This window comes from Sus scrofa, chromosome 7 (assembly GCF_000003025.6).
Source record: "Sus scrofa isolate TJ Tabasco breed Duroc chromosome 7, Sscrofa11.1, whole genome shotgun sequence".
Classification (NCBI taxonomy): Eukaryota; Metazoa; Chordata; class Mammalia; order Artiodactyla; family Suidae; genus Sus; species Sus scrofa.
In genome coordinates, this window is record NC_010449.5 from 67,928,935 (window position 1) to 67,952,806 (window position 23,872).

The window sequence follows — 23,872 nt, forward strand, 5'->3', positions numbered from 1 at the left end:
CTTAGTAACAATGCTTTCCATATAATAGGTTAATATCCAAGCTTAGTTTTAGACATACATTCATTCTGGAGACCAGTTTTATTAATATATTTATACAGTAAAAAATTTAACCTTGCTCAACCAGGCCCCATTAAAACTTGGTTTTGACCTCAGCTTCTAGGAAGTTATCTCCAAGGTCTATGTTTGCCTGGGGCTTTGGGCTAACCTGGTAGTAACAATGTGATTTAGGATGAGGGCTTTGGATCAGGCTTGAAGGGGCTGACAACTAAAGATTGAGAACAGCCACATGGATAATCAGTAATGATCATGTCACAGAGTCCTAATAAAAACCCTGAGCTTCCTTGGTTGGCAACACTCCATGCACGGTATCACATGTCAATGCCAGGAGAGTTATGTATCCTGACTCCATAGGGAGAAGACAATGGAAGCAAGGGAAGCTCCGTACTAGGTAATTTTTTCCCACACTGCCCCATGAGCTTCTTCCTTTGGTTGATTTTAATCTGTTCCCTTTCCATGTAGCAAACTGTACCCATGAATATAGTGGCTTTCAGTGAGTTCTGTGAGTCATTCTAGCAAAATTAGTGAATCTAAGGATGGTCTCTGGAACCCCCCCAATTTACAACTGGTGTTAGAAGTGAGGGCAGTCTTGTGGGAACCCTCCAACTTTATCTTGGTCTAAACTGCTGTATCTGTTAGCCCTAAATCAACCTGTTTGCAAGGGACAAAAATGACTGGAAAAGAACTCAATATCTGAGGTTAGCTGAAATTTGTCACTGAATAGTAACAATGGTAACTGCAATACTAACAGCTCTCTGATCCCATAATTCCTCTTAGCAGTGAAGAAGCCTCAACAAATAACTACTAAGAAAAGTAATGTTGGAGTTCCCATCATGGCTAAGTGGAAATGAATCTGACTAGCATCCATGAGGATGCAGGTTTGATCCCTGGCCTCTCTCACTGGGTTAAGGATATGGTGTTGCCACGAACTGTGGTGTAGGTTACTGACGCGGCTCAGATCTGGCATTGCTGTGGTTGTGGTGTAGGCCAGCAGCTATCGCTCCAATTTACCCCCTAGCCTAGGAACCTGCATATGCCCCAGGTATGGTCCTAAAAATAAAAAAAAAAAAAAAAAAGAAAAGCGCTGCTGAGTTTTAATCTGGATGTAACAGAGAGTCACTATATCACTGAGACAGAAAGTCATTTCCCTTAAATGTATTACAATTTGTTCTAGATAACTAGGAAATGCCACTGTACTTCAGCAAAGTGTGATCAGATCCAAATAATGAACACCTATAAAACAATTTTAATCCAATTTTTTAATTAAAGAGGGCATTTTATAAGTACTGCACTTTATAAATAAATTATATTACTGCAGTTACTGACATCCAACATAGAAGGGTTTGTCAAACTTCTCATTACCAAACACTACTGAAAAAACTTTATAACTCACTCTCATATAAAAACTATACTAAAATAAAGTATTTTCAAAATTAACAAAAATGCAATTGAAGTGGGATGAGAAGAGGGCATTTAAGTAATGGTTGCTGTAGTTCCCATCATGGTGCAGCGGAAACAAATCTAACTAGGATCCGTGAGGACGCAGGTTTAATCCCTGGCCTCTCTCAGTGGGTTAAGGATCCTGCGTTGCCGTGAGCTGTTGTGTAGGTCACAGATACTGCTCAGATCTGGAGTTGCTGGGGTTGTGGTGTAGGCCCAGCGGCTACAGCTCAGATTCAACCCCCAGCCTGGGAACTTCCAAATGCCATGGGCATGGCCCTAAATAAATAAATAAATAAATAAAGAGTGTTACTGTGAAGAGATTTACCAAGACATTCTCTCAGATATGGCCTATAAGGAAAAAGGATAAAATATAAAATCTGCAGCCAAAAGACAAAGGAAAACTCTTTATATACTAACACTCATTAGCATTTCAGAAATGATATTAGAGTATGTTTTCACTCTTTTAAGTGAAAACTTAAACCTTTAAGACTTCAGTTGCACAGTTTAGCTAAAAGCTTGGCCTCAGAATCAGAGAGATTATTTGTGGGACCCTGCCCATTATTTAATCTCTTTATACCTCAGTTTCTTCGTTTGTAAAATAAGGAAAATTGTAAAATTGTGAAATTCTATTACCCAGAACTGTGAAGACTAAATGAAATAATACAGGAAAACAGTATATTGCACTCTATGCAATAGCCAAGACATGGAAACCACCTAAATGTCCACCGACAGAGGAGTGGATCAAGAAGATGTGGTACATAAACACAATGGAATATTACTCAGCCATTACAAGGAACGAAATAACGGCATGTTCAGCAACATGGATGGACCTAGAAATTATCATGCTAAATGAAGTCAGTCAGACAATGAGACACCAACATCAAATGCTATCACTGACATGTAGAATCTAAAAAAGGACAGAATGAACTTCTTTGCAGAACAGATACTGACTCAAAGACTCTGAAAAACTTATGGTTTCCAAAGGAGAAAGGTTGGGGGCTGGGGGGATGTGCTAGGGATGTGGGATGGAAATGCTATAAAATTGGATTGTAATGATCACTGTACAACTATAAATGTAATAAATTCATTGAGTAATAAAAAAATAAAATAAAACAGACTAAAGATAAAAAAAAAGACTTAGTACATATTACTGGTAATAGGGATCTATTTTAATAGTATAAAATTATCTAGTGATAATACATTAATTCAACCTACCTAATGTGATGCTTTCTACACTGAGGTAACTAATACCAGACTTAGACTCTACCAAAATAAACCATTTGTAAAGGTCTAACATTTTTGTTTCTACAAACATCTAAAGCAGCCACAACTCTAAGAAGCTCTCCTAAGGACTCAGTATATAATCTTAGGTGACCATTATTGAGGTTCCTTAAATATAACTCCAGAAGGCCCTACCTTTCACAATTACCCTCATTCTAGACTCAGTTCATATCACTGTAGATTATTCTTAAAAGTCCATATTAACAACAAAAAGGGGTGAAAAAGTTAGGAATTCTGAAGTGTTCAAAGTAGAAATGGGATATTATAAGGTTTGGGTAATTAGCCTCCTTTTAATGTACTCATTTTCTAAGGCAAATTATTTTAGACTCAGTGGTTTTTGCTGCTAATGATTTGTACCTGATATCATTCTGTCCCCTTTAGATTAATATTTCACTGGCTTGGCACATTTTTCTAGTAGTGCTTCCTTTTGCACTAACTTTGATTGTTGACCTCAACTGAATGAGACACTCTACTTTATCAATTCTCTTACCAACAAGCCAGCACTCTGCACACTTCTTACTTATGTCAGAGTTACAGTCAGAGCCAGCCTTAACATGAAATGACTGTGGCAGGACCCCTGGTACCTCCCTCAGGTGGATACTTTCCTCTGGTGCTTACACAAAGAAGGAAATGGGAAAAGTTTTCTGTGTTGTCAAACACAAAAGAATATCCAAGCATCTTTGCTTTTTCAATGTAACACAAGCCAAGTTTAAACCCACAATAATGACTTCAATTTCCTGGTACCTTTCTGTTCTTTCTTTCCTGTTACTTCCTTTCCTGGTCTTTTTTTCAGATTCAAGCCTAGAGTTAAAACAAATGCTCTGTTTTTCTCTAATTGTCCTTGCTTCTTTATTTACAGGCCAAAAAAAAAATCATAAATGTAATCTGTTGTTGTACTTTTTTTGGATTGTATAGTCAAATTGTGCCTCTCCCTGATTCTCTGTTCTGAAAGTAAGAACCTGATTCCCTATGTTCACTGTTGAGAATGAAAAATTAATATGGAAGGACAAAAATCAGGGCAAGGCCCTGAAGTAAAACTGGTAACCTAAGCCTACAGCTTCAATTATTCCTAGAGTGTGGGTGAGCCTACAAATGGGCTAAGAACACATTTTTCACTCAGGCAAAAAAAAAATTTATCCAAAGTAAATCCAAAGGCTTTGAAATGAGAATAAAGGGGAAGATCAGAGATGAGAAACCTAATATCCTACTGAAAAGTTCTGGGGAAGAAGGACACATAACTAGATAGGTGATGAAGCCTAACCTTGCCAAAGGGAAGAGCCCTATGAAGAAACAACTAATGACATACGAAATGAGAGAAGAGATGACATGCCGGTTCCTGCATCCAGACCACAGCAAGATGTGACTGAAAGGCCTAAAACTTGAGGAAGTAACTCAAGGAATTCCTGCCCAAAAATAGGAAAGTGCCTTCACTTTCCAAAGGTATCAGGTCTAGAGCTGATCCAAGAAGGCCAATCACTGATCAAAAGCAGAAGATAATGTGGCTCAGCTATATAATACCAAAAGGGCTATAGCAGGAGGCCTTCCCCAGGTGTCAAGTTAGAAAAGAAGCTCTGAGAAACAGGGCCCTCCAAGACTTAGATATTGCTCCAACCCAAAACTACACAGAACAAGAATTGAAAATATCAGTGGTTGACACCGGAAAACAGTAAGTCTCCTTTTTTTATATTTTGGTTGCTTTATTTCTATCGTTTTCTTTATATAATTACCCAGTTAAAGCTCCTGGTCATTAAATCCTGTGTTAATAGCAACCAGCACATGAGAGTAAGTTGGTGAAGTAATGGCACTGATGAGATCTACTCTAACACTTGAGAAATTTGGCATAAAGGACTTAGGGGTAGGGGATTAGGAAAGTTGGTGCCAGTCCAAAAAACTGTAAGAGATTTCTGTCTTAGAAATGTACAATAGCAACATGTAAAAAAGAACATTACATTATTCAAAGCCACATATATAAGTACTCAGTCATCACAGTGAGTTGGAGGAACTCATGTAAGTCATCTCTGACAATTAGCAGAAAAAGAAGGGCATTTTAAGTAGGAGGAAATAACCAGCAATTTATATTCATAGGCTGTTTGTAACTCCTGAGAACATGTTCCCTTTCAATGTGACAGCAGGGTTCCTTCTATGACATGGAACCGAAATGAATCTGCGAAGTCTGGAATCCTATAACAATACCACCAACTTGAATGGTCAACACAATATAATACTCAGCTTTGTCCTCTAAGTTCCAACTTGGATTGCCCAAGTAGAACAGTATCTGAAAACCATCAAAATGTCTAAAATTCTAAACATCTTACTTATGACAAGTCAAAAGTATGTCTGTAACTAAAAGTTTTGACATTTTGAAAGCTAGAACATCTTACATATCCTTGTGTCCTCAGCATCTAACCAATGCCGCAAGCATAGCAAGTAGCCACTTAAATATATGCTGCTGAAGATGACAAAAAGTTCAATGAGTATTTTAAAAGTACAGCAATAATTATCTGAGGCCAGCTAAACAAATTATTAAATGAATGAATAAATGTACAGGGATCAAAAGAAACCCTGCTAGATTAATCAAATTCTGCTATTTAAATCTGCTTCAGAAAAATATTCTGAAAAACTAGGTTTTAGTTATTCTCTCTATTTCCTTGTTGACTAATCTACAGTTTGAAAAGGGAGAGGAGAACTCAAAACTAGGTTTAACATGCATGACTCTGTCATTTCAGATTAAGGTCTCAAAGAAATCTAAGAAAAATAACTGAGACTATACAGGAACTTCGCTTCATGTTTAAAGAGTTTTTAAGGAAAAATTACATCTTAGGTGCCTGAAAGATTACTGTCCTGTCCAGCTGAACTAAATTTTATTACTGTTCTTTATTCCTTAAGGCTTCACAGAGACCTACTAAAGAGTTTGTACCTGACGATGCAAAAATCACGGAAAGAAATGAATAAAGTCAGATGCCCAAAAGTTACAATGAAGACATTCAATAACTCCATCTATAGTTAGTGCATAGTCTGTGAGTCTTTTCCATGCAAGGCAATAAATTTCTTTGGTATATTTAGATATGGCTAACTTAATTATCCTAAGAACATCATTTAAAATTTTATCTCTTTGCATAAGTGTCTGGAAACTTCCGAAACTTAATACATTATAAATCTGAATGAGGAAGGCAATTTATATTAGTTACATAATGTCAAAGGAAGAAAAATGGATAATTTTCCTAGATACTGTTTAAACTATGAACAACTAAAAGAAAGTTATCTGAAGTTATTTTCTCATGCCTCCATATATCTTAAGAATCAGAAGACCTCTGATCTATCGCTACTGCCAAATAAGGATTTAAATACAATCAAATTAAGTACAGATGTCTTACAAACAAATATTAGTAATTAAAGTTAAACAATTGTTCCAGTTTACTTTAAAATGAACTATTATAATAATTGATATAGTACTAATTTTGTACAGAATACTGTTTTTGAAATCAAGTGAGTTATAGATGAGAAAGTTTTTGTTATATTGACTTTATATTAAAATGTAAAATCTCATATATATTTTTTCAGCAACGCATTGGCCAATGCTTAATAAACCTCTGTTGCATCAAACATTAAACATATAAAAGAATTTGATTCATAATTATCTTGTTAAACACTGGGAAAAATACACCTATTAGAGCTTCTTGTATAATCACGTGCCATTTGGGAAATGCTGTATCAAACTCCTTTGGCTCTTCCCATGAGAGGTATTTAGGGGGCTCAAGAAATTTTTTTCATTTTATACAGGATTAAGCAGAGCTTAGCCCATACTCAAAAGCAAAACTCTTTAGGAAACCAAAGGCTGAGAACATTCCTTATTCAGAAGTGAAATTCCATTGTCAGGGAAATCACTAATACCAACTATCAAGGGAAAATGTCTCATTCCTATTGCAGGCTCAGCTAAAGTGAAACTGCTTCTTTAGTTGCTAGGAAACAACCAACTCATTATATGCCATTATCAGAACCCTGGAGAAGAAAGCTGGCATCTGCTTCACATTTGGGGATACTGGTGAATGAACTAAAAGCACTGAAACTGCTGCCAAAATCTCTCGTCTCCAGGGTTTACACTGTGACCACAGCAGGTGCTGACATCAGATTAGCCTTTGAAGTTTTCCTTCCCATACTCTTTCTAATAACTAAAATTATTTTTCTACTATCCCACATTTTTAAACTCAAAGATTCCTCATTGCAGTTTAATTATGTCCATGATGAGCACAACTCAAGGGGAAAATATTACTCAGGAATTTTAACAAATAACAGAAAATTTTTAAATTATTATTCAGAGTGAAAAGTTCTAGATGTTTATGCCACTAATTATTTAAAGTAAAAATGTAAAATAAAATTGTTTTCAAAATTAGAATAAAAAGTAAAACATATTGATAAATCCACTACTCAAAAGGACATTCTAGCATTTATCTGCCAAGTTCTCCTAATTGATCATAAAGTTTAACTTCTATTTTTATGAACCAACATGCTTTTTTTGCTATGCATTACAAAATGCATTCATGAATATATATTTATTCATCAATCTCTTCCCTTCCTTTTAGCAGATGAGGCTGGAAGGAAGTGGGGTGAAATTATGCAGATAAATTACTACACATTGGCAAGGTGAAACCATGAGATTCCCTATACAACTGCTTCTGCATCCAGAAAAATGTTATCCCTCGGTAGAAGCTGCAGACATTGATAAAAGAAGTTAACAAATCATCTTCCTTCACAAAATTACAAAGAATGATCCTGATAGAGCTCTCCCATCCTAATATAATTCTTTCCCCTTACTCTAATGCTCACCCCATTTCAAATACTCATACCTGCCACGCTCGGCTAAATAACGTTCCCTTGATCTACTTCATACTTCTATTCCCAAACAACTCAGCTATACTCCACCACCATGACTCGTCCAGCCTGATTCTCACTCACCTGCTGCAGTATGCAACATCATCTCCAAGAAAGGTTGCCAGATGGAGCAAATGAAAGTAGAGGACACTAACTCAAATAAGTTAGAATAGCAGATATACAATAAATACTTTGCAGCATGAGTATGTTCCTAGCAGTATTTGGGACATAGTCATACTAAAAAGTTATTCACTGTGTGTCTGATATTCAATCTTAACTAAGTATATCTTGCATTTTTTCTGGCAGCCCTTTTACTATGCCATCATGAGATAACTTGATCCTTGACATTTTTCTCACTTTAATAGAAACTTGCCTTTCCTCAACAATACCACAAACTCCTCAAAAATTTTTAAAAGACTGGTAGTTATATTAAAAGACAAGAAATGTTTAAAATCATTATCTAAGTTTCTAACTTCAGGAGCTAGAAAAGAAGAGCCTGAAATAAATAAAAGGAAGAAAACCATAATGGTAAGAACAAAAAATAATGAAATAATAAACATAAAATAGAAAAAATTGAAAAGGCCAAAAGTTGACCCATCAAAAAACTTAAAACTGATAAAACTCTAGAAAGGAAAATAAAGGATAAAAAAGAGGAAAACCAAATTACCAATAATAGGAAGACAGAGGGAGGACTGCTACACCCTATATCCTATTTTAAAAGGTAATAGGCAAGATTATGAACAAATTTCATATTCTACAAATCAAGCGAAATTAACAAATTCCTGTAAAACACAGCAAAACTGAAACAAGATGAAATTAAACATCTAAATAACAATTCATCCTCAAAAATGTTCTTCCCATCCACACACAGCAAGGTGGGAGTGGGGGGAACACTCTAGCCCTAGGTTTACTTGGTAAATTCCACCAAATATAAATTTTAAACCAAAGCTAATAATCTTACACAAACTCTTTCACAAAACAGAAGTACATCCAAACTCATTTTATAAGGCCAAATTAGTTCTCATACGACACTTGAAAAAGACATTACAGGAAGAATAACTTACAAATCATTATTCTTTATAAACATTGATCTAAAACTCCTTAATAAAATACTGACAAACTGAAGCAAGCAATATATTAAAAGTAATTATACCATTATTTATTGTAGTTAAAATACTATGATGGAGAATAACATTATCTCAGGAATGCAAGTTTGATTTAACATCAGAAAATCAATTTATGGAAATCACCATGTTAATAGAATAAAGGATAAAAATCTCATGATCATTTCATTAAATGAAAAAAAGAAGCATGTGTAAAATTTCAATGCCCACTCAGGATAAAACCTCTGAGCAAACAAAGAAGCAGAAAGAGGATACCTATAAAGACCTATAGCTATCATCTTTCTTAGTGATGAAATATTTAATGTTAATGTCTCCATATATGACATTTCTCTTACTGTACAGCTTGATAAAGAGAATAAATATCATCAAATAAGAAAAAAAAAAAAAAAACTGAAGACTAGGATGTCTGCTCTCACCTTTTCTGTTCAATCTTATACCAGCAGTTCTAGCCAGTAGAACAAAAATCCAAGAAAATGAAATGAAAGGAAAAGATTATAAAGAAGGAAATTAAGCTCCTTTCACACAACACAATCATGTGCATTCATGATACCAAGAAAGCTACTAAATAACTAATTAAAAACAGGAATTTGGAAATACACAAAAATCAGTAGTAAATAAACCATATACTAACAGTAAACAATAAATATACAAAAATCAATAGTAAATAAACTATGTGCTAACAGTAAACAATTTGAAATTAAATACAAAAAACTCCACTTACAATATCAAAGAATATTAAAATACTTAGGATAAATCTAATAAATGAATTACAAAACCTACACACCAAAAAATACATAATATTACCATAAGAAATTAAAGAAAATCTATATAAATGTGAAAAACATCATGTTCATGGATTACAAGATTCAATGTTACCAGGATCGTAATTCACCCAAAAGTGATCTATACTGATAGTTCGATACGATCCTGATGAAAATACCAACATGGGGAAAAAAAAACACCAAAAAGTGAGTTCCCTTTGTGGCTCAGCGGGTTACAAACCTGACTAGTATCCATGAGGACTGGGATTCCATCCCTGGTATCGCTCAGTGGGTTAAGGATCCAGCATTGCCATGAGCTGTGATGTAGATCGCAGACACAGCTCGGATTGCACATTGCTATGGCTGTGGTGTAAGCCGGCAGCTGTAGCTCCAATTCAACCCCTAGCCTGGGAACTTCCATATGCCACAGGTGAGGCCCTAAAAAAAAAAAACGAAAAAAGAAAAGAAAAGAAAAAGGAAAATAAAATACCAACATGTTTTTCTACACCAACTAATAAGTTGAATCTAAAATTTATATAGAAATGTAAAAGAACCTAAAGTCAAAACGAGCTTAAGAAAGAACAAAGTCGGAGGACCCACACTGTCTATATTAAACTTTCTATACAGCTACAATCATCAAGACAGTAGAGCTCTACTGTAAGGATTAAACTATCAATGAAATACAACACAGTGTCCGGAGATAGACTCATATATATATATATATATATACATGCTCAACTGATTTTTGTCTAAAACATTAAATCAGTTCAATGGGGAACTGTCTTTTAAGCAAACGGTGCTAGAACAATTAGATAAACTATTACAACGTGTGTTTTCCAACACTGAGGCAATTAATTCAATTCTGACACTATCTACCTGGAGATTAGCATCAGATCCCACAAGTTTAAGGGCTTAGCCACAAGAATGCACCCAATTCAGATGCCAATCACAAGTCCATGTTGTTACAACTGCTCCCAAACTGACTGACTATAAATCAGAGGTTCCCATGACCCTCCTCCTCAGGTTTAATTACAAGCATACTTCACTTTATTGCGCTTCATAGATACTGCGTTTTTTACAAATTTGAAGGTTTGCAGCAACCCTGCATCAAGAAAATCTATTAGAATGATTTTTCCAAGAGAGCATTTGCTTACTTTGTATCGCTGTCACATTTTGGTAATCCTTGCAGTATTTCAAATTATTATATTTGTTACTGTGATCTGTGATCACTAATCTGGGATGTTACTATTGCAAAAAGATTATGATTTGCTGAAGGCTCAAATGATGGTTACCATTTTTTAGCAATAAAGTATTTTTTAATTAAGATACATATATTTCTAGACATAATGCTATTACACATTCACTAGACTACAGCATAATGTAAACCTAACTTTTTTTTCCATTTTTAGGGCCACACCTGTGGCATATGGAAGTTCCTGGGTTAGGGGTTGAATCAGAGCTGCAGCTGGGGCCTATGCCACAGCCATGGCAATGCCGGGTCCAAGCCACACCTGCAACCTATGCTGCAGCTTACTGGTAATCCTGAATCCTTAACCCTCTGGGCGAGACCAGGAATTGAACCCACATCCTCATGGACACTATGTCGGATATGGCTCAGCTTAACTTGCTGAGCCACAATGGGAACTCCCTAAACATAATTCTTACGTGCAATGGGAAGCAAAAAAGTTGTGTGACCAATTTATCATGATATTCCCATCACTGCAGTTGTCTGGAACCAAACCAGCAATATCTCTGAAGTATGCCTATATTTTACCAGAGCAGCTCAATGAACTCACTTACATTTATGTTTATTATAAAGGGTATTATAAAGGATACAGATGAACAGCCAGATGAAGAGGTAAGTACAAAGGCAACGTTCAGAAGGGCCCTGAGCACAGGAGTTTCTGACCCCCATGGAACTATAGTATACAACTCACCTAGCAAAGGGATGTATTTACCAATACTGAAGCTCACTGAATCTTGTTGTTCAAGAGGTTTTATAGAGTTTAATCTACAGCCCACCCTATGACCCCTTTCCAGTGGTCAGTATATGAGTCTGAAAGTTCTAACCCTCTAAATACTTGGCCTTCCTGGTGACCAGCCCCATCCTAAGGTTTAGGGATCCCACCCTAAGTCACCTCACTAGCATGAACTAGCAGGTGTACTCAAAAAATGAGCTCCTTAAGGATGACAAAGAACAATCCTCCCATTCAGGAATTTCTAAGAGTTTAGGCACCTTGTGCCAGGACCCAAGAAAAGAACAAGAATAATATTTCCTATTATGCCACAACTATGAAACAAACTAAATCTTGATCATTATCTCACTTAATACAAAAAATTAATTCAACATATACAAGCCATATAGCTTTAAGATAAAGTCATGAGAATATCTTTACAAGCTTATGGCAGAGAGGCAAAAATTTCCTAAAGAGAACATAAAAAAGTCCTAAGCATTTAAAAAAAAAATTTTGGATAAATTGGATTTCATGAAAATTTTAAATTTCAGCTCATCAAAAGGCAAGCCACAGACTGGGAGAACTATTCCTAATACATTTATCTATCTGACAATTGGACTTATAGCCAAAATATATTAAAACTCTTATAACTCAATTACAAGACGAAAATGAGCAAAAAAAAAAAAAAAGTAAAAGACCTGAATATACCCTGCACAAAAGAAGACACAGCAATATCTAGCATGCACATGAAAAGGACTCAACATCACTGACCAGCAGACCACAAAATAAAACCATCAGAAGATACCATTTCACATCCACAAATGTTGGCAAAGATGTGATGCAACTGGAACTCTAATGAACACTTGCACAAGTATTTATGTCAGCATTATTTGTATAATAGCCAAAAACCAAAGACTACATAAATGTCCATCGACAGAAGAATAGATCAACAATACTGGGTTATATTCATGTAAAGAAATACTACTCAGCAAAAAAAAGGACTCAACTACTGATATATGCAACAGGGATGACTTTAAAAGCATTAGGCTAAAAGAAAGAAACTAGATACAAAAAGCTACGTATTGTAGGGTTCCCTTTATATGAAGTATAAGAACATGCAAAACTAATTTATGGTGACAGAAATCACAATGATGGAAACTTTCTATATGGATGAAAATGTTCTTTACTTTTGTTTGTTTTTTTTTTGTTTGTTTGTTTTTGGGGGGTTTCTTTTGTCTTTTTTGCCATTTCTTGGGCCGCTCCCATGGCATATGGAGGTTCCCAGGCTAGGGGTCGAATCAGAGCTATAGCTGCCGGCCTACACCAGAGCCACAGCAACGCGGGATCCGAGCCGTGTCTGCAACCCACCCACAACGCATAGCAATGCCGGATCCTTAACCCACTGAGCAAGGCCAGGGATCGAACCCACAACCTCATGGTTCCCAGTCGGATTTGTTAACCACTGCGCCATGACAGGAACTCCAAATGTTCTCTATTTTGATTGGGGTATGGTTAAATAGTTATATATGTTTATCAAAAGTCATTAGACTGTACATTATAAGATCTGTGTATCCCATTATATGTACAAGTTTAACTAAATAAAATATAATAAGGGCGAGGGAAAAAAAAACTTTAAACCAGATTCTAATTCAAGATGGCAGACTGACCACAAGTATTTATCTTTCTTCTCCCCACAAAGTAATAACCAAGAAGGGACACAAGAAGAGCTTCTGGGACATTGGTATTCTATTATCTTATCCCAAATGATGATCATAAAGGTGTTTTCACTTTGAGATAATCTGGACATGTATGATTTGTACACTCTTCTATATATATGGTATATTCAATTCTTTTAATCAGCCAATGACTCAGGTACTCTCCACAACGAACTGCTACATAGATGTTAAGGATGTTAAATTTACCAGATGGTGGTCTGCTTTCTAAAGCAAAACAAAAACAAAAAACACTCCTTAACAAACAGGTGATTAGCACTAGTCACAGTATGATCCAAAAATGTCAGGTTTTAGCTCCTATTAAAACATGCAGATGACAAGAGTAGCCTGGTGTCTCAGCAGGCTAAGGACCCAGCATAGTCACTGCTGTGGTTTGGGTCATGCTGTGGTGCAGGTTGAATCCCTGACCCAGGAACTTCTGCATGCTGCCAAAAAAAAAAAAAAAAAAAAACAATGTGCAGATGACAGAAGCAACTTTACAAAAGACTGTACATCAAAAAATGCAGTCCAATATCCTAATATCTTAAAAGATAGCTGAAGTATCCCAATAAGAAATGTATCAATCTTCTCACTCTTGACGGTCATTGATATTTTGCAGTATGTTTGCTAAAAATGTATCTTCATCACTTAACAGAGTAAATTGTGACTTTCATACAATTTAAGTATCAGAAACTCAAATCTATCTTCACTAGACCCTCTGCCAGACTACCAAATTCCCTAAGTATTTTTTTAAGCTGAACATTTAATAAATGTTGAGAACAATGAATAAAATCAGATGACTATAATGTTGAGAGCATGGCTAAATTCAAAAATCAAAAACGTCTAATGCCAGCAATGAACACAATTAATCTATATTCTCTGACAGTATTCAGCAGTAGATTAAAAACACTGGGGTTGTGGTGGGACACTGAATGAGAATATGGAATTGAGATCTTGACCCCCACCTCTCTTCCCCAACACTCCACCACACACATACACACACACACACACTCTGGTTCCTTCAGACTATTGATCCTCTCACCTCTGGTCTCAAAATATTTTCTTCATTTATAAAAGCAGTTACTAAATCTAACTGTGAGCTTTAGGTGCAATCTTTCTGCAGCCTAATTATTTGCACTGCCAGGTTTAATCGCACTTATTCTATGGGTAATTCTCTTTGCCCTTCAGAGGGCAGGTGCATACTTGCTTTCTCTCTTCCTGGCTCAAGGGTTAATTTGCAGAGATGCTTTTGTCACCTGATGGAATTTGAGATGGAAAAGGGTCCCTGAGATTTAAAAAGGACAGAAAAGAGAGAACTTGCACACCCCTTACTGGGGACAGGCTATGAAGATTCTACATGCCTGAGCTGGAAACACCGACCCTCGGCCTGGTTTTCTGTGTCTCTTCTCACTGACTTGGATCTCTAACTGCCTGGTCACTGTGGAAAGTGGAAGTACTTCCACCTTCTTATGGCCATCCATAAAGCCTTAGGAGGAACTCTAAATCATTTCCTGTTGATAATTATAACACTAACATAGGAGGGGGAATATTAATATTAAAATCAGAATTCTCCTTTGAGTGTTTCCAAATTTCCTTTGACTCTAAATTTATTAGAATGTATACATGTATGTGTAACTGGGTCACCTTACTGTACAGTAGAAAATTGACAGAACACTGTAAACCAGCTATAATGGAAAAAATAAAAATCATTATAAAATTTAAAAAGATTTTTTCACAGATGGAAAAAAAACTTGTAAACTAAATAAAGATTGTTTTAGAATTTTCCTCAAACAAAAACAGTTGACTTAATCCACACAAATAAAGGTCAAGATTACAAAGTAACTGGTACGGAGTTTCCATCATGGTGCAGCAGAAATGAATCCAACCAGGAATCATGAGGTTGTGGGTTCGATCCCTGGCCTCGTTAAGTGGGTTAAGGATCTGGTGTTGCCATGAGCTGTGGTATAGGTCACAGACATGGCTCGGATCCTGTGTTGCTATGGCTGTGGTGTAGGCCCAGCAGCTGTAGCTTCAATTGGACACCTGGCCTGGGAACCTCCATATGCCGCAAGTGCAGCCCTAAAAAGCAAAAAAAAAAAAAAAAAAAAAAGTAACAGGGATGGAAGGGGTGTTTTGGGGAGTATAACTGTAATAACCAACTATGAGATCTGAGTATAAGAGGGGAAGAAATGCAGCAGAGAGACTTAATTGTGCTAAGAACACAGGAGGAGTCCAGGACCAAAGGTCAAAGAGCACATTTATCAGAACTCGAACAGCAGAAAAAAAGACATTACAATGAAAAAAGATAAGCTTCAGAGTTCAAGACATATTTCATCTATTTACTTCCACAACTAGATACCTATGATTCAAATTCTTAACCCATGGCATGGTGTCTGGCCCAACGTAAATCCTGAATAAATAAGGGGTAAGTGTTTTAAGTCAGCGGAGAAATTCAAAGTACTTACAATATTTACCTAGAACATAATTAATTATAAATTCACAGCTACTAGGAAAAAATAAAACTTATTCCCATAAATAACACATAGCCCATCTTAAGGATGAATTAGAGTTGACTGGGCAGACATTATATACATAAATATGCAGCCGTAGGTACTCAGAGTAAAATAAAATTTCACTTTGTTCTGAAGCAATTTTAAATCATAAGCACCATGGTTTATATAGGTTTTTTTCTATATCTAAGGAATTTCTACAGTGCCCTTATAACTCAATATTGGTTAGCCACAATGAGATTAACCATAAATCTAAAGAAGGCAGATTACTCATAAAATAGATTTCCTTGTCTTACTGCAGCCACAACAGAGAAACAGAACAATATAAAATAAGACATTAGATTTTAGTACTTATAAGCAATGGGAAAGATTTAATCATGTGACAGTGAAATTTGGGCTTGGCACCACACAACGCATTACAGATTCAGTCTATCAACTGGATTCTTTTGTAAAACATCTCAAACCTGACTGCAAATTTTAATGACTCTCCAATCAGTAAATATTAACCACAGTATACCAATAATAAAATAATACTTAATGCAATTTTCTTACCTGCCTTAACAGTTTCTCAATGGCTGACATTACCATAAGGCCTCTCCAAACAACTGGTGCAGTCTCTTCAACCAGGAAGCCCATGGACATGCTGCAACAGTAAACCAAAAATACAACTAATTTATATATGTTAATCAGTATTCTTCTGAAAACTAACATAAGGAAAAAAGATATGCTCACCAAGCAATACCATAATTCAAAAGAGGTCGCATTAAGTTGCCTGAAATAAGGAAAAAAAAACACCTTTTAGAAGAGTAAATCTTTATACATAAACATACTGACTTTTTTCTTATCAAAGAAATGTCAAATTAAAAATATAAATTAAGCTACTCAATCTGCTACCTTTTAAATTTAAACTCAATTTTGAACAATTTAAACAGTAGATGCAACATCTGAAAATAGGCAGGGAGTTCCCATCGTGGTGCAGTGGTTAACGAATCCAACTAGGAACCACGAGGTTGTGGGTTCCATCCCTGCCCTTGCTTACTGGGTTAAGGATCCGGCATTGCCATGAGCTGTGGTGTAGGTTGTAGATGCGGCTCAGATCCCGCGTTGCTGTGGCTCTGGTGTAGGCCGGTGGCTACAGCTCTGATTCAACCCCTAGCCTGGGAACCTCCATATGCCGCAAGAGCGGCCCAAGAAATGGCAAAAAGACAAAAAAATAAAAAATAAAAATAAATAAAAATAGGCGGGACACAGTTTTAGTAAGAAATAATTCATCTTTGGAGTTCCCACAGCAGCGCAGTGAGTTAAGAAACTGACTGCACCAGCTCAGGTTGCTGCAGAGGTGTGGGTTCAATCCCTGGCCCAGTGCAGTAGGTTTTACTTTAGGATCCGGCATTGCCACAGCTGCAGAACAGGTCACAGCTGCAGCTTGGATTCAATCTCTGGCCCAGGAACTTCCACATGCCATGGATGCGGCTATTTTAAAAAAAAGGGGTGAGGGGAGTTCCCATTGTGGCTCAGCAGTAACAAACCCGACTAGTATCCTCATTCAGTGGGTTAAGGATGTGGCATTGCAGTGAGCTGTGATGTACATCACAGACATGGCTTGGATCTGGTGTTGCTGTGCCTATGGCGTAGACCAAGCAGCTGTAGCTCCAATTCAACCCCTAGCCTGGGAACTTCCATATGCCATGAGTGCAGCCATAAAAAGAAAAAAAATTGAAAAAATTGAAAAACCAAAAAAAATCTAAAAAAGTAACAAAACTCTATTTTGTTTCTCAACATAATAAAAGCCAAATACGAAAAAACAAAAGCAAGCATCACATTCAACAGTAAAACACTGAACATCTTCCTCTAGGATCAGGAATAAAACAAGGATGTACATATTTGCCAGTTCCACTCAACATAATACTGAAAGTTATAGCCATAGCAATGAAGCAAGAAAGAGAAACAAACACTACCCAAATTAGAAAGGAAGAAGTAAAGTTTTCTCTTTTCACAGATGTTATGTGTTTTTTTGGGTTTTTTTGGTTTTTTTGTTTGTTTTGTTTTGTTTTGTTTTGTTTTGCTCTTGAGGGGCATATCCATGGCATATCAAAGTTCCCAGGCAGGCTAAGGGTCGAATTGAAACTGCAGCGGCTGGCCTAAGCCACAGCCACAGCAGCGCAGGATCCAAGTCTGATCTACAATGTATACACAGCTCATGGTAATGCCAGATCCTTAATCCACTGAGCAAGGCCAGGTTTGGAACTCACAGCCTCATGGATACGAGTCAGGTTCATTACCACAATGGGAACTCTGATGTTATGATCTTATATATAGAAAACCCCCAAAATTCCACAAAAAAAAATCTATTAGCGCTAATAAACAAATTTGGTAAAGTAGCAGGAAACAAAGTCAAAATACAAATATCAGTTGCATTTCTATATATTACCAAAGAGCAATCTGAAAAGGAAATTATGAAAATTCTGTTTATAACAAAATCAGAAAGAATTAAATACTCTGAAATTGACATGACCAAGAAGGTAAAAGACTTGCACAATAAAAACTACAAAGCATACTGAAAGAAATTAAAGAAGACATAAATAAATATAAACACATCCCATGTTCATTAACTGGAAGACTTAATGTTGTTAAGACGTCAATACTACCCAAAGAAATCTACAGAATCAATATAATCCCTATCAAAATGCTGATAACATTACACACACAACAGCAACCCAAGCTGCTGCCGTAACAATGCCAGGTCCTTAACCCACCGTGCCACAGGGAAACTCCTGGTGTTTTTTATAGAAATAGAAAAACCCATCCTAAAATTCTTATGGAATCTCAAGGGATCCCAAATATGCAAATAAATATTTTTTATTATTATTTTTACAGCCACACCTGTGGCATATGGAAGTCCCCAGGCTAGGGGTTTGAATCAGAGCTATACTTGTAAGCCTACACTGCAGCCATGGCAACACCAAGATCTGAGTCCCATTTCCAACCTATGCCACAGCTTGTGGGCATCTGAGACCCACATCACAGCTTGCAGCAACTCTAGACCCTTAACCCAATAAGCAAGGCCAGGGATGGTACCTGCATCCTCACAGACACTATGTTGAGTTCTTAACCTACAATAAGAACTCCCATTCAAATCAATCTTGAAAAAAAAGAACAGAGCCTAAGAACTCAAACTTCCTTATTCTAAAACTTACTACGAAGCTGCAACAATCAAGACAGTGTGGTACTGGCACAAAGGCAAACATCAACAGAAAAGAACAGAGAGCCCAGAAATAAACCCTACATATATAATCAAATGATTTTTCAAGAGACAGTTCAATGTGGGAAAAGCTAGGAAAACTGGATATCCACATGCAAAAGAATGAAGTTGGATCCTTACCTAATACCACAAGACAAAAATTTACTCAAAATGGATCAAAAGCCTAAATGTAAGAGCTAAAACTATAAGACTCTGAGAAGAAAATACAGGGGGGGAGGGGCATGAGTTTCCTATCAATGGATTTGGCAAGGATTTCTTGGATCTGACACCAAAGTCACAGGCAATAAAAGAATCAACAGGGGAGTTCCCATTGGGGCTCAGTGGGTTAAGGACTCAATGTTGTCTCTGTGAGGATGTGGGGTGGATCCCTGGCCTTGCTCAATGGGTTAAGGATTCTGCATTGCTTCAAGCTGCAACACAGGATGCAGATGTGGCTTGGATCCAGTGTTGCCATGACTATGGCACAGGCTGTCAGCTGCAGCTCCAATTTGACCCCTGGCCCAGGGAGGGAGGAAAAAAGAGGAAGAAAGATAGTAAAAGAAAAAAACAATTAGAGAAAGAAAGAAAGAGAAAAGGAAGGAAGGAAGGGATGGAGGGAGAGAGAAAGAAAGAGGGATGGAGGGAGGGAGAGAAATAAAGAAAAAAAACAAACAATAGACAAACTGGAGTTCAATGAAAATTTCTGAATGTCATGCATCAAGAGACAGTATCAACAGAGTAAAAAGGCAACCCACAGGCTGGGAAAAATATTTGTAAATCATTTTTCTCATAGAGATTAAAACCCAGAATACGTAGAGAACTCTTAAAACTCAACAACAATGCTGAAAAACGGACAAAGGAAGTGAATAGACATTTCTCCAAAGAAAGAATCTAGTGGCCAATAAGCACATAAAAAAATATTCAACATCACTGATCATCAGGGAAATGTGAATCAAAATTACAATGAGAGATGACCTTACTCTATTAGGATGGCTGCCATCAAAACAAACAAACAAAAAGAGAAAACTGTAAGAGTTGGTGAGAATATAGACAAATGGGAGCTCTTGTGCACTGTTCATTAGAATGTAAAATGGAAATGCTATGGAAAATAATACATGTTACTCAAAAAATTAAAAACAGAATTACCATATGATCCAGCAAGTCCACTTTCTGGTACATACCCAAAAAGGAGTGAAAGTAGGGTCTCAGTGTCTTGAAGAGTATCTGTACACTCATGTTCATAGCAGCATTATTCACAATAGCTAAAATGTGGAGGCAACCCAAGTGTCCATTAACAAATGAATGGATAAGCTAAATGTGGTATAGATATGGGATGAAATATTCAGCCATAAAATGGAAAATTCTGACATATGCTAAAAGATGGAGGAACTATGAGATCATTATGCTAAGTAAAGTAAATCAGCCACAAAAAGAGAAATACTGTATGATTTCCCTTAAGTGAGACATTCAAAGTAGTCAAAATCATGGAGACAGGAAGTAGAATGGTGGCTACCAGAGGCAGGGGAAAGTGCAATGGTGTTTAATGGGTAGAGAGTTTCAGTTTTGTTTTGTTTTGTTCTTCCTTTTTTTAGGGCCACACCCATGGCATATGGAAGATCCCAGGTTAGGGGTCAAATCAGAGCTGTAGCCTCTGGCCTACACCACAGTGACAGCAACACGGGATCTGAGCCACATCTGTGACCTACACCACAGCTCACGGCAACGCCAGATTGCCCATCTACTGATCAAGGCCAAGGATTGAACCCCCGATCCTCATGGATACTTACTCAGATTCGTTTCCACTGCGCCAAAATAGGAACTCCCGAGAGTTTCAGTTTTACAAGATGAAATAAACTATGCAGACAGATGGTGGTAATAGTTGCACAATATTATGAATGTATTTAACACCATTGAACTGTACACTTTAAAAATGGTTAAGAGGGTAAATTTTATGTTATGCTTTACCACAAAAAAAAAGAAAAAAAAAAAAAACCTCTACTTTGTGATCTAAGAAATTACATTAATCGCGAGAGAAAAACAATGTACTGCTTATGCTCAATACAAAACAAATACACTTCATATTACAAGAGGTTACTATAAAATAAATTTATTTTATCAAACTGTCTGTGCAGCCACATTCCCTAGTCATTCTTTACCCTATCCTACTTCTTCACTGTAACAAAGTACACTAGAAGACCTCTTATCCTATGCAATTAGACCAGTATTGTGCTAAAGTTTAAGACAAAGTCATAAAAATCTAATAGGATTACTTATTCAGATTTTATCATATGTTCTTTAGGTTCTTTCTTTTCTTTAAAGAGATTGAAATTGAAAGCTGTTGGAGTTCCTGTTGTGGTGCAGTGGAAACGAAACCGACTAAGAACCATGAGGTTGCAGGTTCAATCCCTGGCCTCGCTCAGTTGGTCAAGGATCTGGCGTTGCTATGAGTCGTGGTGTAGGTCGCAGACACGGACTGGATCTGGCATTGCTGTGGCTGTGGTGTAGGCCAGCAGCTGTGGTTCCAATTAGACCCCTAGCCTGGAAATCTCCATGTGCTGTGGATGCAGCCCTAAAACAAAAAAATAAATAAATAAAAATAAAAATAAGCTGTGCATAAAATATATGGGTTTATAAAAGAAATACATCGCTGAATGCTATTCACTGGATCCCTACACAAAGAAGAAGCTATAACTTTTCCTTAAAAGATCAGTGAATAAGTATACATTTTTATGTTCCGAGGTAAAATAAAATGTTTAGGAACATTTATTCCTATTATTTATTCCTATTTTTAGTCAAATTTCTAATGCACAAGAATTTTTGTCCTTATTCTTACCTTTTATATTAATAAAATGGGAGTTGGGAAGATTAAATAAACTATGAAGATTACACAGCTAATTTATAGCAAAAAAAAATCTACACTTTTTTTTATGGTTTCCCTCTTTTTTCTTTTTCTGGTCTTTTAAGGGCCACACCTGTCGCATATGGACGTTGCCAAACTAGGGATCAAATGAGAACTGTAGTTGCCGGCCTATGCCAGAGCCACAGCAACGCAGAATCCAGCTGCACCTGTAACCTATGCCACACCTTTCGGCAATGTTGGAGCCTTAACCCACTAAGTGGGGCCAGGGATTGAACCTGAGTCCTCATGAATACTAGCCAGGTTCTCTACCACTGAGCCACAACGGGAATTACCCCTCTTTAATTTCTGATTGAACTAACAAACTCAATCTCCTCCAGAGCTAATTTGGTAACAATATTCTTTTCCACATAACTTTGTCAATCCTTTCCAAAGCATCCAAGTTAAATTTTCAGAGTAATAACTTTGCTCTATTGTGCTCTGCACTGTTTCCTCCTTTCTATTTTCTTCAATACCATACTCATGCTCATTAAAAAGTCAGGCCATACTATAAAATTATTACTAAACATCAATAATCCCCCTACCCACTCCCATTTCTTACTCCCCAGAGCCAACAACTCTTTAGAGACCTTTTAATGTCTTATGTTGAATTAATCTAAGGCTTACCGAGAGTTGCAAATGTAGCAAGCATTTATATAAAAATAAAAATAAGCTGTGCATAAAATATACAGGTTTATATAAGAAATACATCGCTGAACACTATTCACTGGATCCCTACACAAAGAAAAAGCTATAACTCTTCCTTAAAAGATAAGTGAATTTTCTTTTTTTTTTTTTTTTGCTTTTTACGGCCACACCTGCTGCATATGGAAGTTTCCAGGCTGGGGATCAAATCAGAGCTACAGCTTCCAGCCTACACCATAGCCACAGCAACGCCAGATACAAGCCACATCTGCAACCTACACCCCAGCTCAAAGCAACACCAGATCCTTAACCCACTGAACAAGGCCAGGGATCAAACCCACATCCTCATGGGTATCAATCAGGCTCGTAATGTACTGATGTGCAAAGGGAACTCTAGTAGTAAGATTTTTAACTACTGATTCCATTTTTTAAATAAGCATGGAATAATCTATATATATTTTTTTCCTGAGTCTGTTTTGGTGGTATATATTTTTCTACGAATTGCCTATTTTAAGAAAATTTCCAAATGTACTGGTAGAGAGTTGTCCAAACATTTTCTCATACTTGTTTTTTAATTTTTTTTTTTTTAACTTTTTGGGTACCCCGCAGCATATGGAGTTCCTGGGCCAGGGATAAGATACAAGCCACAGTAGCGACCTACACTGCAGCTGTGGGAATGCTGGAGCCTTAACCCATCGTGCTGGACCAGGGATCAAACCTGCATCCCAGAGCTCCAGAGACACTGCCAATCCTGTTGCGTCACAGTGGGAACTCCCATTGTCTCATATATGAAATCATGGTCTCATCTGTCAATTTTCTTTTTTTAATTCTAATATATTCAAAGACCTTCTCTCTTTAAAAAAAAAAAAATGAAAACAAACAAACAAAAAAAACAAAAAAACAAAAAACCCTACCCTACCAGGCATTTGTCTAATTTATGAGGTTTTGGGGGGGTTTGGGTCTCGGTTTTTTGGCATTTTGGTTTTGTTGGTCCTCACTACTGTATCTTTGTTTTCAAGTGCATTGATTTCTGCTCTTAACTACTTATTTCCTTTTACTTTCTTTGGGATTATTGCAATATTCTAACTTCAGTTAAATAGTTATCTTATTTTCAGCCTTCTTTTTTTAATATAAACACTTAAGACTATTCACTAATTTCTAAATATTATTTTAGCTTTATCCCACAAGTTTTCACTTTCATTATTTCTTCTTTTGACCAATTTTTTAAACTTGCTTTAAAAAATAAAAATAAAAAAATAAAAATAAGTTCTCAACAGTGGCTCAGTGAGTTAAGAATATAGCATTGTCACTGCAGTGGCTTAGGTTGCTGCTATGGCGCAGGTTCAATCCCTGGTCTGGAAACTTCCACATGCTGTGG

General features: G+C 36.6%; 1 protein-coding gene across 2 annotated transcripts in view; it reads right to left on the reverse strand.

Annotated features, from left to right (window-relative positions):
• The window catches only part of NUBPL (nucleotide binding protein like), a 242,910-nt gene that overhangs the window by 143,283 nt on the left and 75,755 nt on the right, over nucleotides 1–23,872 (reverse strand). For both annotated transcript variants that reach the window (XM_013978129.2, XM_005666209.3), the window contains exons 5-6: nucleotides 16,445–16,484; nucleotides 16,265–16,355 (exon numbers count right to left, since the gene is read on the reverse strand). In XM_013978129.2, the coding sequence (XP_013833583.2) occupies nucleotides 16,265–16,355; nucleotides 16,445–16,484 (131 nt within the window). The remainder of the gene's footprint in view (nucleotides 1–16,264; nucleotides 16,356–16,444; nucleotides 16,485–23,872) is intronic.